Genomic DNA, 13,451 nt, shown 5'->3' on the forward strand with positions numbered 1-13,451 from the left:
GTTGGCTAAACTTTCATCCATTGGCCCATGGAGTTAGCCACAGTGTTCCCATGCTTAAAGGACAACTCCTCCCTAAATCACTTCTAGGCTCATTTTCCTACTTATATTGATCCAAAAAGACTGTCCATCCATGGAGTCTATTAGGCAGAAATGCACCTGTTGTCCAGTTTCCCCAGCAGAACCTAGCAGCTCTCATAGCATAGAGTGGAGCCTATAAGCCTATCGCTTTACACTATTTGTTGTGGTCAAAAGTGTTTTTATTTTTCATGAATGTGGTTCTAGTTGTCATTAAAAACACATCCATGCCATCGTTGTCCCAAACAAGCCATCACACTCTGCTAAACAGATGTTATGCTTTTATGTGTTATGAAAAAGATGCCCTGTGATTGGCCAGTGCAGTCACTTTGATTGGCACTTGTGTCGAATGCTCAGCCCAAAACATTATATATGCGATTGTGGTGGCTTGTGTGGGACAACCAAGCCATGGATGTGTTTGTAATGACAACTAGCAACACATTCATGAAAAATAAACACTTTTGACCACAACAAATAGTGTAAAAGCGATAGGCTTATAGGCTCCACTCTATGGTATGACAGCTGCTGGGTTCTGCTGGGGAAACTGGACAACACGGGCATTTCTGCCTAATAGACCCCATGGACAGTCTTTTGGGATCAATATAAGTAGGAAAATGAGCCTAGAAGTGATTTAGGGAGGAGTTGTCCTTTAATCTCAAGTTTCACGATTTATAAGTAATGGACAAATGTTAGATTCTGTTGATTTCTGATTTGAGAGTGTACACATAGAACCAAACGGACCCTTATACGTGTCCATTGGATTCCATTTGTATAGTTACATTAACCCTTGATCCTAGCCAATCTTCTGGTATGCTTCAGGTGTAGTCAATCATTGTGTAGGTGCTTTCTTTATAGTCTTTATATCTTTGATTTCTTTATAGTGCTATTAATGTGCAATGTTATGTAATGCTGAAGGAAATCTTTGAGGTGATATTGTATGAAACAACAGTTGTACTTGTCTTCCAGGTCGGAGGTGATTCTGAAACGCTTTGCAGGATGTCTGAGGGACATCGAGGTGTCCAGAACACCTTACAACCTGCTCAGTAGCTCTGACTACACTGGAGTTACTAAAGGATGCAATGTAGAGGTACTGTCCAATAGGCCAGTGGTTCTCAACCTGGGGGGTTCCCAGATGATTAGCTTAATGTGAAACATTGTTTTCTCACTCTACAGTAAACAAACCAACATAAAGTTTAAGTGTATAGAGAGGGTATGTGCACATTTCTAAAGTGACAATTTAAGGACTTTTTAATACCTCTGAAATGACAAATTAAACATTGGTCAAATTATCAAAAAATAGAGGCAGACACTGTGAAAATAGCCGATCTACATGCTCACAACGCCTCGCGACGCGAGGCGTTGTGAGCATGTAGATCGGCTATTTTCACAATAGAACCGTGTTATACAAAATGTAATGCCTTAACTATTAGTGCTCGTCAGTGTGGGGGGGGGGGGGGTCCCCAGTTAAAATATGATTATTTTGGGGGTCGCGGCCTGAAAAGGTTGAGAACCACTGCAATAGACTGACTGACTGTCTGACTGACTAAATGGCTTACTGACTGATTGAGTTATGTATTTTTACTGTCTATTTAACTGACTGATTGACTTTCACAATCTATTTAACTTGGCCTATTTCCAAGTTACCTGGCTGAGTGAGCAGTTCAGTGTGTGTGTGTGTGTGTGTGTGTGTGTGTGTGTGTGTGTGTGTGTGTGTGTGTGTGTGTGTGTGTGTGTGTGTGTGTGTGTGTGTGTGTGTGTGTGTGTGTGTGTGTGTGTGTGTGTGTGCACACGTGCGTGTGAATAGAGGGTGTATGAATATGTAGATATATCAGATGAATATGTAAAACATGTTTCTCTTTGGTCTTCCTCCCGTCCCTCACATCCTGTCTGTCTCTACCTTCCACTCGGTTTGTCTCTCTCTTTCATAATAGCTGATCTACAAGCTCACAACGTTGTGAGCCTGTAGATCGTCTATTTTGGGTGAATGGGAATCGGGCTCCTCCCTCCACCACACCACCGGTCTCTCTCTCTCTCTCTCTCTCTCTCTCTCTCTCTCTCTCTCTCTCTCTCTCTCTCTCTCTCTCTCTCTCTCTCTCTCCGTCTCTCTTTATTTCCTATTCACTGGTTTATTATTGCATCATTTTGTTCACAACACTTTGGCACAAGAGCAAGACAGGGAAATATAAAAAAAAGTAAATGAAACATCGGAAGAAATGTGCTTCTCTCCACTCATCGCTTGTGAGATTGAAAAAATGTTTCATATTCAATAAACAAGACTGCACATTTTTCTGTCTCTGTGCATACATAGACCTTTTATAAGGCGCGCGGACATACACACACTCTCAAGATTCATGATTTTTTTTTTTTATTACGTCCCATTATTCAAGTATACGAAAGTAACATACTTGGCTATCTCTCTCTCTCTCTGTCACACACACGTACGCACACACTCACGCAAACACTCTCTCTCTCACACACATACAGTATACACACACACACACACACACACACACACACACACACACACACACACACACACACACACACACACACACCTACACACACACACACACACACACACACACACACACACACACACACACACACACACACACACACACACACACACACACACACACACACACACACATAAACAGTTTTATATTCACCGGTAAGGTTTGTTTATTTTTAGTTTCTCTCCGTAAGTAAAACTTTTTTTAACACGCACATACACAAATCTCAGTAAAGACTTGGAATTTGAATGTTTATAGATTGGATTTCATGCATAAAACTGAGCTGCTGATCCAGTTGTTATGAAAGCGTGTGTCTGTGTGCGTGTGCAGGGACATGTTGGGCCCCTGATTCAGCCCGGGAAAAAGAGGCCCTCATTGCACGCTATAGAGAGAGATCTCTCTCTATAGCGCGAGATCTCTCTCTATAGCGCTGCTGCAACTCAAAGATTTGCCATTTCAGATCATGACAAGTGACATTTCGTCATTGTCGGGTGGACCTTGTATGTCCAAAACAAATTTAAAAATTATTTAAACTAGTGAAAACAGCCGATCTACAAGCACACAACGCCTCGCACCGCTTGTAGATCTGCTGTTTTCACTACTTTTGTGTGACAGCCTTGTATGATGAAGCAGGGCTTTGCTTTGCGAAAAGAATTACAAATTTGAAACTTGGAGATACAAGGTTTCTGCCCGACAGTGATGATTTACTTGGTTGGCCGCCCAGCCCCCAAAATGGAATGAAGTCCGACATTTTATTTGTATCTTTTTCTTAATGGCCTGGACCGGCCGGGAATGAACCGGCCGTTCGGGAGTCCCGCTTTTCCCAATGGCCAGCACGTCCCTGTGCGTGTGTGTGTGTGTGTGTGTGTGTCTTTTGGCTGTACGCAAACCTTCTTTTTTTTTGCATCTATAAAATTGAAATATTCATGTTCAAAACCCTCTCTCTGTCTCTTTCAGAACATCCACACCGTAAGTTTCACTAAGCCCGGTTACATGGAGCTGTCTGGCCTCTCATTGGCTGTCGCCACGGAGATCAGCCTGTCATTCAGCACGCTGACGGACACGGGGACCATTCTGATGGCGGTGGGCGGGGCTTCAGCCAGCAGCAGCCAGCAGGTGTGATGATTTCACTTTATGATGTGTTTGTTTAGTGATTCCAGTGCGTTATAAATGAAGCTTATATTAATGCACTGTAATCACTAAATAAACACTCTCCAGCATTGTGTTTCTAATGTGCTTCCACAGCGCTCTCTAGTGGCAATGTTTGTATTTACAGTGTGAAGTCTTTAACATGCCTGCTTGTTTACACAGTAAAACAGAGTATTAAAGGGGAAATCCAGGCTAAAACATATTTTATCATGATTGTTCCTACCTGGTTTGGTAGATTTCTGTTATTTGGTGCCCCTTTCTGAGATCTCCTGAACCCTCCTCGCAGCCAAAAGCGCTAATTCTGGCCGTTGAAAAGTTACTTTTTTCTACATGTCCCTACACGTTTGTAATTACAAAGGACTCAAATCCCAGCGTACTCCTCATTATTCATTTCATCCGTGTTTAACACAATTAGTGCTGCAGGGTATGAAGGGTTAACTTTTCGTTGACGCCACGCAGATCCGCCCATTAGCACACGCTGTTATTGTGTAAGGCATGCCTGGAATGTGTGTACACACACGGACTGCTGAATGACATCAACGATTACGTCATCTAGTCACATGACATGTATCATGTGACAGTGTGTCATGGCGGCCGCAAGGCTTGTCTTGTTGTTGTTGTTTGGAGCCGTGCTATGGGATATAAAGTCTTATTTGGAGTAAATGAAGTCTCTTTATGGGCCTCTCCATTGACTTAACATGGAGGAGCTTCACTTCGCGTGCACGCCCAACGTGCGTTTTAAACAAATCGCGGACATTACCGATGCGGCCGCGACCGGAGCTACATACAGTAAGTATTAATACATTTACTGTAAATACAGTAAGATTGACGGTGAGCGCTGTCAATGGCGTCGTGTAGTAACCGGTTTTAATGACGGTGAGCGCTGTCAATGGCAGCAGAACAGTTAATTCTGACATTGGTACATTTGGTTCCATGTTTACCCTCTCAGAGTCAAATCACTGTGTAGCCTCTACTCCAGACACTGAGTGGAGAATCTCCATATTCTGAATGAACATGAGCACTCGGTGCCGCTCCGTGAGCTTGTATATCTGCTATTTTTCAATAGCTAAAGTATAAAATAATTCTAGGCCCCTCCACCTTGGGCCCTGGTAACTCAGTCCCACTTTTCCCCCCCTTGTGACGCCCCTGTGAACATGGCTTCATTGATTCTCACATTCCGTAATCCCTTTTTAAGCCGTGATGTTGTTATGAAGTGACATTTTCCCTCTCCTTTAATTTTCTAAAGTTGTACTCTTGTGTAATCATGTTCCACTGTGTGTGGACCCCCGGTGTAATCATGTTCCACTGTGTGTGGACCCCCGGTGTAATCATGTTCCACTGTGTGTGGACCCCCGGTGTAATCATGTTCCACTGTGTGTGGACCCCCGGTGTAATCATGTTCCACTGTGTGTGGACCCCCGGTGTAATCATGTTCCACTGTGTGTGGACCCCCGGTGTAATCATGTTCCACTGTGTGTGGACCCCCGGTGTAATCATGTTCCACTGTGTGTGGACCCCCGGTGACATTTCTCTAAAACTCTACAACCCCCACAGACACAGAGCACACAGACGTTCAAACCCAAGAGGAGACGCAGGCAGTCTGGAGAGGTGGGTTCAACACGCACACGCACACGCACGCGCGCACACACACACAGTCACACACACACACACACACACACACACACAACGTGATCCATTGTCACAGACACATGCACACCTGTATCATGGACATGTATTCAAATACAGAAAATTTGAATATTGTATAAAAAGTAGATTTTCTTGAAACTTTCATGTCATCGTTGTCGGATGGAAACGGTAGGTTCCGTACGGAACCATTGTTTACTTAGATATGGAAGGATGACCTCCCACTTGGGTAATGACGCCCCCTGGCGATCATTCAGAGAAACTACTTCAGCTCCCGTACTAACGTAGGTAGGAAGGGCCTGTCACTCAAACCGGAGTGACCCGCCTCCAGGCTATATAAGCCCCCGGAGGCGGAAGTAACATCCTCTTAATACCACTCTCTGCCACATTCAGTGAAACAGAGGGGCATTACGTGGGAGGTCATCCTTCCATATCTAAGTAAACAATGGTTCCGTACGGAACCTACCGTTTACTGTCAATATTCCAGGATGACCTCCCACTTGGGATTCTTAAACTCCCCTCTAAGCCACAACCTACTCTCATACCCCCACACACCCCTCATACGGGTGAGCACAGCCCAAACGGGCGTGACCCATCACCCAGAAGGTCCCAGGCCCACCGGACCTGGGTGTGAAGGCATGAGAAAATAAAGAGAGACCCTGACAGACCGAAGTCCGCCTCATTCAACTAAATGAAAAGGACAAGTCCGCCTTATAAGTAAGACACACTATATAAGGAAAACACAGGGTCCCCCCAAAATACCCCAGGTGGCTACATGCCCACCTGTGGGAGGGGAAGATCCGACTCCTCTATGACGTAGAGGAGGCAACTGCACCCAGAACCGAATGCGCTAGCGAAGAGGATTCGATATCCAGGTGATAGTAGGCTGCAAAGGTAGAAGGCGAAGACCAATTCGCCGAAACACAAATCTCCTGAACGGAGACTCCCTTTGCCAGTGCCCACGAAGTAGCCACACCCCTAGTGCTATGGGCTTTAAGTGCCGCCGGCACTTCCACACCCGCACTAGAGTAAGCCAGCCTAATAGCATCCACAATCCACCTCGAAAGAGTGGGTCTAGACACCGGCTTTCTGACAAGAACATTGCCCATTTCTACAAAGAGCTGAGAAGAAGCTCTAGAACCAGCAGTCCTGTCACAGTAGGCCTTCAATGCCCTGACAGGACAAAGGCAATTCAGCCGTTCATCCTCCACCGAGACAAACGGAGGAGGATGAAAAGCCAGAAGAACAACAGGCTCCTTAGGAACCACCATGTTCTTAGGAACAAACTTAAGATGAGGCTTGAGCAACACCTTGAGATCATTGTTCATAAACTGCATGCACTCCGCAGACACCGAGAGAGCTTGCAGGTCACCAACTCTTTTAGCCGTGGCCAAAGCCAGCAAAAGAGCCGTCTTGAAACTCAAAAGTTTCAAAGGCATCCCTACAAGCGGCTCAAAGGGAGCCCGACATAGGCCCCCTAGAACCACCTGCAGATCCCAAACTGGGAACAAAGACCTAGTCACCGGCCTCAAACGTTCAACTCCTTGCATGAACTTGATGACCTCCGGGACTTTAGAAGGTGCCTTGCCCGCCACCCCCAGGTGACAGGCATTAATAGCCGCCAAATACCCCCTAAGGGTAGAAAATGCTAGACCACTTCTCAAGCGGTTCTGCATAAATTCCAGAATTTCCTGGGCTGACGCCACATGAGCCACCACAGGTGGAACACGCGACTCACACCAGTCCTCAAAGGCATTCCACCTTCCATCATAAGACGCCCTCGTAGAGGGCGCCTTAGCACTCTGAATGGTATCAACCACTTCAGAAGAAAAACCGGCTGCCAGCAGGTTTAACCTTTCACGTGCCAAACCCACAGGTCTAGGACCTGCAGGTCTTGGTGGAAGATCTCCCCCCTGGCCTGACTCAACAGGTCCCTGCACTGAGGCAGCTGCCAACCCGGTTCGCAAAGGAGAGGGGCGATCGCCGATCTCCACGTGCCCTTGTAGGGAGCCACCAGGAGCATCTCCAGACCGAACCTCCTGACTCTCTCCAGAGTGGGTCGGATTAAGTCGAAGGGGGGAAACGCGTACAGTAGACCTCTCGGCCACGTGTGCGCTAAGGCGTCCAACCCCAAGGGGGGACTGCCCTTCACCGCGAAGAACAACGGACACTTCGTATTCTCCGCTGACGCAAACAGGTCCGCCACTGGCTGACCAAACTTGCGAAAAATCTGGCTCACCACCCTGGGGTGGAGAGACCAATCCTCGTAGCGAGGACCTCCCCTGGACAGGAGATCTGCTCCGCTGTTGAGGAGACCTGGGACGTGTGAGGCCCTGATCGACTTGAGGCGCGACAAGCACCAAACCGTCAATTCTCGAGCCAGACGGTCCAGTGGCAACGACGACAGGCCCCCCTGTTTGTTGACATAAAACATGGCCGTCGTATTGTCTGTCCTGACCAGGACGTGACAATGCAAAATCCAAGGCTCGAAATGCTTGAGCGCCAGGAGTATAGCCATCAACTCCAAATAGTTGATGTGACGACCCCTCATCTCCAGAGGCCAAAGCCCCTGCGCTGTGCGCCCCTCGAAAGTGGCTCCCCATCCACTGAGACTGGCGTCTGTCGTGATCGACTTGTGGGAAACCACCTCGCCAATCGAGACTCCGCTGGTGAGGAACCCCTCCACCAGCCACGGAGACAGGGCGATCGCGCAGGAAGGGGAAACCGTAACCTTCTTGTACTTCAAGGAGGGCGGGATCCCGAGGGATAACATCCACCTTTGAAAAGGTCTCATATGAAACCTGCCCAAACGCAACAGATGTACTGCGGAAGCCATCATTCCCGTCAGTACCATGCAACTCCTGTAAGTGACCTCCTGGCCCACTTGAAAGGAGTCGAGACATTCCCGAAACCTGTCCACCCTCTCCTCTGAGAGACGGGCCGACATGTCGGATGAGTCCAGAAGGACCCCAATGAATGTAAGACGACTTGCTGGAGTCAGCATGCTCTTGCCGTGGTTGACTATGAAACCTAAGGCCTTCAGGTGAGCCAAAACCACTTGTGTGTGACGCGCCACTTCGTGGGCGGAGCTCGCTGAAATCATCCAATCGTCGATGTACGTCGCCAACCTGACGCCCTGCTGTCTCAGCGGGGCGATGGCTGCTTCGGTCACTTTCACGAAAACCCTCGGGCTCAGTGACAGACCGAAAGGGAGTACTGTATACTCGTACAGGCGACCCTCGAAGGCGAACCGAAGGAATTTCCTGTGTGGGGGATAAATCTGGACGTGCTGATAAGCATCCTTCAGATCCACTGAACAGTGGAAATCCCCTTGCCTGATCGACCGTAACATGGTGGGTACTGTTAGCATCCTGAAAACGTATTTCTTCAGGTACACGTTTAGTGCCTTTAGGTCCAGGATGGGACGTAGCCCCCCCCCCCTTTTTGGGCACCAGGAAATAACGGCTCCAAAATCCCATGCGGGATTGGGTCCTGTCCAGCTCCACTATAGCACCCTTGCTTAGCAATGAGCTGATCTCTTCTCTCAAAAGACTTGCTTTTAAACCACGTGCTCTGGTATGAATAACCCTGCTCGAAAGCGGGGGTATATCTGCGAACTGTAACCTGTAACCCCTGGTTATCGTTCGAAATACCCAATGGCTCGGGTTGCATAACTTCCACTGGCGCGCACAGCGTGCTAGCGTGTTTTGAGCGAGAGAAACCCCACCACTGTGCTTCCGTGACGGCGGAGCTTTTTGGCGGCCGGACCGGAAGTGGGGAACCTGCGTATCCGTATCCGGAACGACCGGATGCGGAGCGCAAGGGTTCAATAGGCCGCATGGCGGAAACACCTTCTGGTTGTACCGCTTGACTAGCGGAGCTATTTTGCGGCGGGACCGGAAGTGGGGAACCTGCGTATCCGTATCCGGGACACCCGGATGCGGAGCGCAGGGGTTCAATAGGCCGCAAGGTGGAACACCTTCCGATTGTACCGCTTGACTAGCGGAGCTCTTTGCGGCCGGACCGGAAGCGGGGAGCTAGCGAATCCGTATCCGGTGAAACCGGAAGCGTTCGGTTTTGGCTCGATAGAGCGACAGGAAGAGCAAAGCGATTCGGACTGATAAACAGACTCGCCCACAACTAAAGCATTCTCCCCCTGACAGGAGAGGAACTTTTACGTTTAATACCTGCTCTAAGGCCTTTATGCTTGTCCCTTGACCCGGGCTCATAGTAGGCCGACAGAATTTCTGACTCAAGTTAAATTCATAGCATCGCTCACTGCGAGGGAAAATCCACTCGCGCGCATGAGGAACCATATAACTGTTTGACGTTAACATTACTGGTTGCTGATAAACCTCTGACTGATTAAAGAGTCCTGACGGGACTCCATCATTCTTACAGGAGGCATGCATAAAGGATTCATATTGTCGACGCGAGGGATATCCCACTCGCGCGCTTGAGGAACCACATAATTGTTTGACATTAACATTACTGGTTTCTGATAAAACCTGTGATTGATTATCGAGTCCTGACAGGACTTCATCATTACTACAGGAGGCATGCACGATGGGGTCGTCTGTGCTAGTGCGAGAGAGTTGGACAGAGACAGACTTTGTTCTTTCAACATGTTTATTGTCGACACAGGAGGCATCAAAATTAACATTTTCATTTCCCCGACACGGGGTACCGAAAAACGCCCTCGTTTGGGGGGAGGGGGACCGAGAGACACCTCGGACCCCCGCCCCAGCACAATTCCCCTCTTCAGAGTGTCATTTGCGCTGTCCCCTACCGCGGCCACCGCGGTATGAAGACTGCTGCCTGCCATCCTTGGACGGGCGGCGCGGCTGAGCGCGCTCGGGAACCACAGCCTTGCTGCGGGGCCTGCAGGCGCCCTGGCTGCAGAGGCTCCCCTGGAGGAAGACGAGTGCTTCTTAAAAAGAAGCAGAGCGGCCCCTTTCCTTGGCGCGGGAGGAGCGGACGTCCTCCTAGCTTGCTGCGGTTCATCCTGTGGCACTGTGGTGGACTCGACGATGTCCTTAGCCGCCTTGAAGAAGGTAACTCTACCCTGCAGCAGCTCCAAGCCCCCACCCATGAGGGTGGTGGGACTGTTCTCCATGTTTATGAGAGACTTGTACATCTCCCCGCGAGGACCTAGAGGCTTCTCGCCCACGTCCCTCTTAGGCTCGAGGTCGACATAGTCGAGCCAGCGGGCTCTCTCAGACTGGAGGTTGTAGTCCATGGACCTGCCCATCCACTTACCGCATGCCAATGACCTTCAGCATGATGTCAAATAGAGTGTTCAGTTCAGCTGTGTGCTCCCCCCGTGGGCAGACCTTTGACCAGGTCCTTGGTGGAAGCGAGCAAGAGCTGGATCAGATTAGGTCCTTAGCGGCCAGAGCAGCGGACCGGTAGGCGTTACGAGCCCCTGTCCGACTGTAGCTTGTCTCCAGGACAGTGAACCCCGGCCGGGTTGGTGCCGACGGGGCCAACAAACGGCCCGTTTTTAGCCGTGCCTACATCTTTGTACTGGGGTCTGACAGAACTCAGGAAAGATGTGCAACAGGTGGTCCAGGTTAGGGCAGGTGGACATGCCTGCCTCCGCACCGCCCACCAAATCCAACACAGAAAAAGGCAGCTTCCTGGGGTCTTTATGTGTCTTCCATGAGGAATGGAGGGCCTTGGTGAAACCTTTCACCAGCGGCAGCCTGAGAGGACATACGGGGCGGGAACCGAAGGCTCTGCCCGGGCATTTCATCATCATCTCGGCCTCTTCAGAGGGGAGAGGAGGTGGCAACTCTCTCCAACTCTGGCCAGAGCTCTCATGTAGACTGTGAGATGATCCAGCATTTCTGCTGCAGAATCGACGTCCTCTGCTCCCGCTTCACTCGCTTGACTGGCGGGTGGAGGGGCAGTGGTGCCTGAGGAGGCCTGGGAGCTCCCTGCGGCGTCCAGTTGACGTGCTGGAGTCGCAGGGGCATTACCTTTCACAGTGACCGTGAGTCGAGAACCCTCGTCATCGACGGAGTCCTCTCCTCCTCCTCGGCCGTGTATCCAGAGTATTCAGAACCAGAACCCTCGCTCTGACAGGAGCTCAGGGTCCGACTCTCGCCTGAAGGTCTGACTGTTTTGGTGATGCTCACGTCGAGGGGGACGTCCCCGACGGTCACATCCAAGCGTTTCTTTTTGGGCACCGCGCCCGAAGGGGAAAAGGCTACCGGAGATTTCGTCTGGATGTTAGCCTTCTTGGTCGCCTTCTTAGCGGCGACTTCACCAGACCCGCCAGCCTCCAGTGACAGTGGAGCTAGCTGCGGTCGGTTGCGCGGCAGGCGGTGTCTCATGTAGCACGGCGCCATCTTGACTTGAATGGCGCGCTGGTTGCCAAGCGGATCTCCGGAAGGCAGCGCCGCACCTTGACCAACGGTGCGGTCCGCCTGGGGAAGGAAAGACTGGGCTGTGGGGTTGAGAGCAGTGGAACCCACCTGGTGGAGCGCAGGCCCCGAGGCCTGCCCTGGCTAGGTAGAACCGGTGTATCAGTACATCGCGGTCGTAGGCCACGCAGCAGTCACAGAAAGGTCCTGCTCTCCCCTGAGGACTCAGTGCAGAGAAGGCGTGTGCAACGCCCATGCAGCCGACACAGAGATGGTGAAGATCCTGTCCGTCGATGAGTCCTGGACAGCCTGGACATTGCCTCGGCAGGAAGGCCAGAGGATCCATGGCGAAGCCTGTAGATAGAGTTAACCAGAAGCAGACGAGCTAACAAGCTAACGGCTAAGGCTAGGCCACGCTTGATTCGGGCAGGGCCTGAACAAGCGTAAGCAGTGTAGCTAACGTTAACAATAGCAGACGAGCTAACAAGCTAACGGCTAATGCTATGCCACGCTTGCTTCGGCGGAGGCCTGAACAAGCAGTAATAATCCTTTGTTATAAAAGGAAATAACCGTCGATTTAGGACGGAACAAGAATAAGTATTCTTAAGTACGGGTTATTCAACACTCGCCAGTGGGCGACTCCAATGCCACCGCTTTAGGCTAATGCGCGAAGAATAATAATACAAGGCTGAGTTTCAACTTATCTGATGTGATATCGCAGAGAGTGAAAAGAGGATGTTACTTCCGCCTCCGGGGGCTTATATAGCCTGGAGGCGGGTCACTCCGGTTTGAGTGACAGGCCCTTCCTACCTACGTTAGTACGGGAGCTGAAGTAGTTTCTCTGAATGATCGCAGGGGCGTCATTACCCAAGTGGAGGTCATCCTGGAATATTGACAGTAAACCTCGTATCTCCAAGTTTCACAAAAAGTAGTGAAAACAGCAGTTTTCACAAAAGTAGTGAAAACAGCAGATCTACAAGCACACAACGCCTCGCGGTGCGAGGCGTTGTGTGCTTGTAGATCGGCTGTTTTCACTAGTTTAAATCATTTTTAAATGATAAATGCAAAACAGTTTTGGACATACAAGGTTTTCACCTGAGAACGACAATATATTTCTTAAAACTTTCATATATTCTGCATACATTGGACATTCAGTGAATTATCCAAACCTTTTTTTGTTCAAATTTTGAATTTTTATGGCATACAGCTCATGAATATCAAAATACCATATTTCAAAATATTACAATATTACACGAGACCACTCAAAACAAGGATTTATAATAGAGAAATTGTCAACCTTCTGAAGTCAGAGTTGCTTGAAGTCCAGTGGGAAGTTTCCTCACTCTGTTATGATTTGGGGTGCTAGCTAGGGCATCTGCAATGCTTTTTTACACAATATTCGAATTTTTCGAGAAGGATCTGTATATCGTTGTGTCAGAAACCTCTATCTCCATTTTCTTAACTCTTTGTGGTTTGATTTCATAGGTATCAGATCCACACGCTGAGCTTGTAGATCTGCTACGTTTGGTGCTGATGAATTGTGATTCCTGAAAGGCAACAGTTTCGGATATATGAGCTTTCACCCGACAGAAACAATCTCTCTCTCTCTCTCTCTCTCTCTCTCGCTCTCTCTCTCTCTCTCTATTTTTTACAAGTTTCCACAAGTGTGCATATTAATGAGATTTGCATTTGTTGGCTGCTG

General features: G+C 49.2%; 1 protein-coding gene across 1 annotated transcript in view; it reads left to right on the forward strand.

Annotated features, from left to right (window-relative positions):
* Positions 1 to 13,451, forward strand: part of lama2 (laminin, alpha 2) — a gene marked incomplete at its 3' end in the record, with an annotated part of 414,125 nt that overhangs the window by 374,026 nt on the left and 26,648 nt on the right. Inside the window, 3 exon segments of the mRNA XM_080745043.1 lie at positions 1,042 to 1,162; positions 3,546 to 3,704; positions 5,292 to 5,345. Of these exon segments, the coding sequence (XP_080601169.1) occupies positions 1,042 to 1,162; positions 3,546 to 3,704; positions 5,292 to 5,345 (334 nt within the window).

Source organism: Nannobrachium achirus (assembly GCF_963921795.1).
Source record: "Nannobrachium achirus genome assembly, chromosome: 16".
NCBI lineage: Eukaryota > Metazoa > Chordata > Actinopteri > Myctophiformes > Myctophidae > Nannobrachium > Nannobrachium achirus.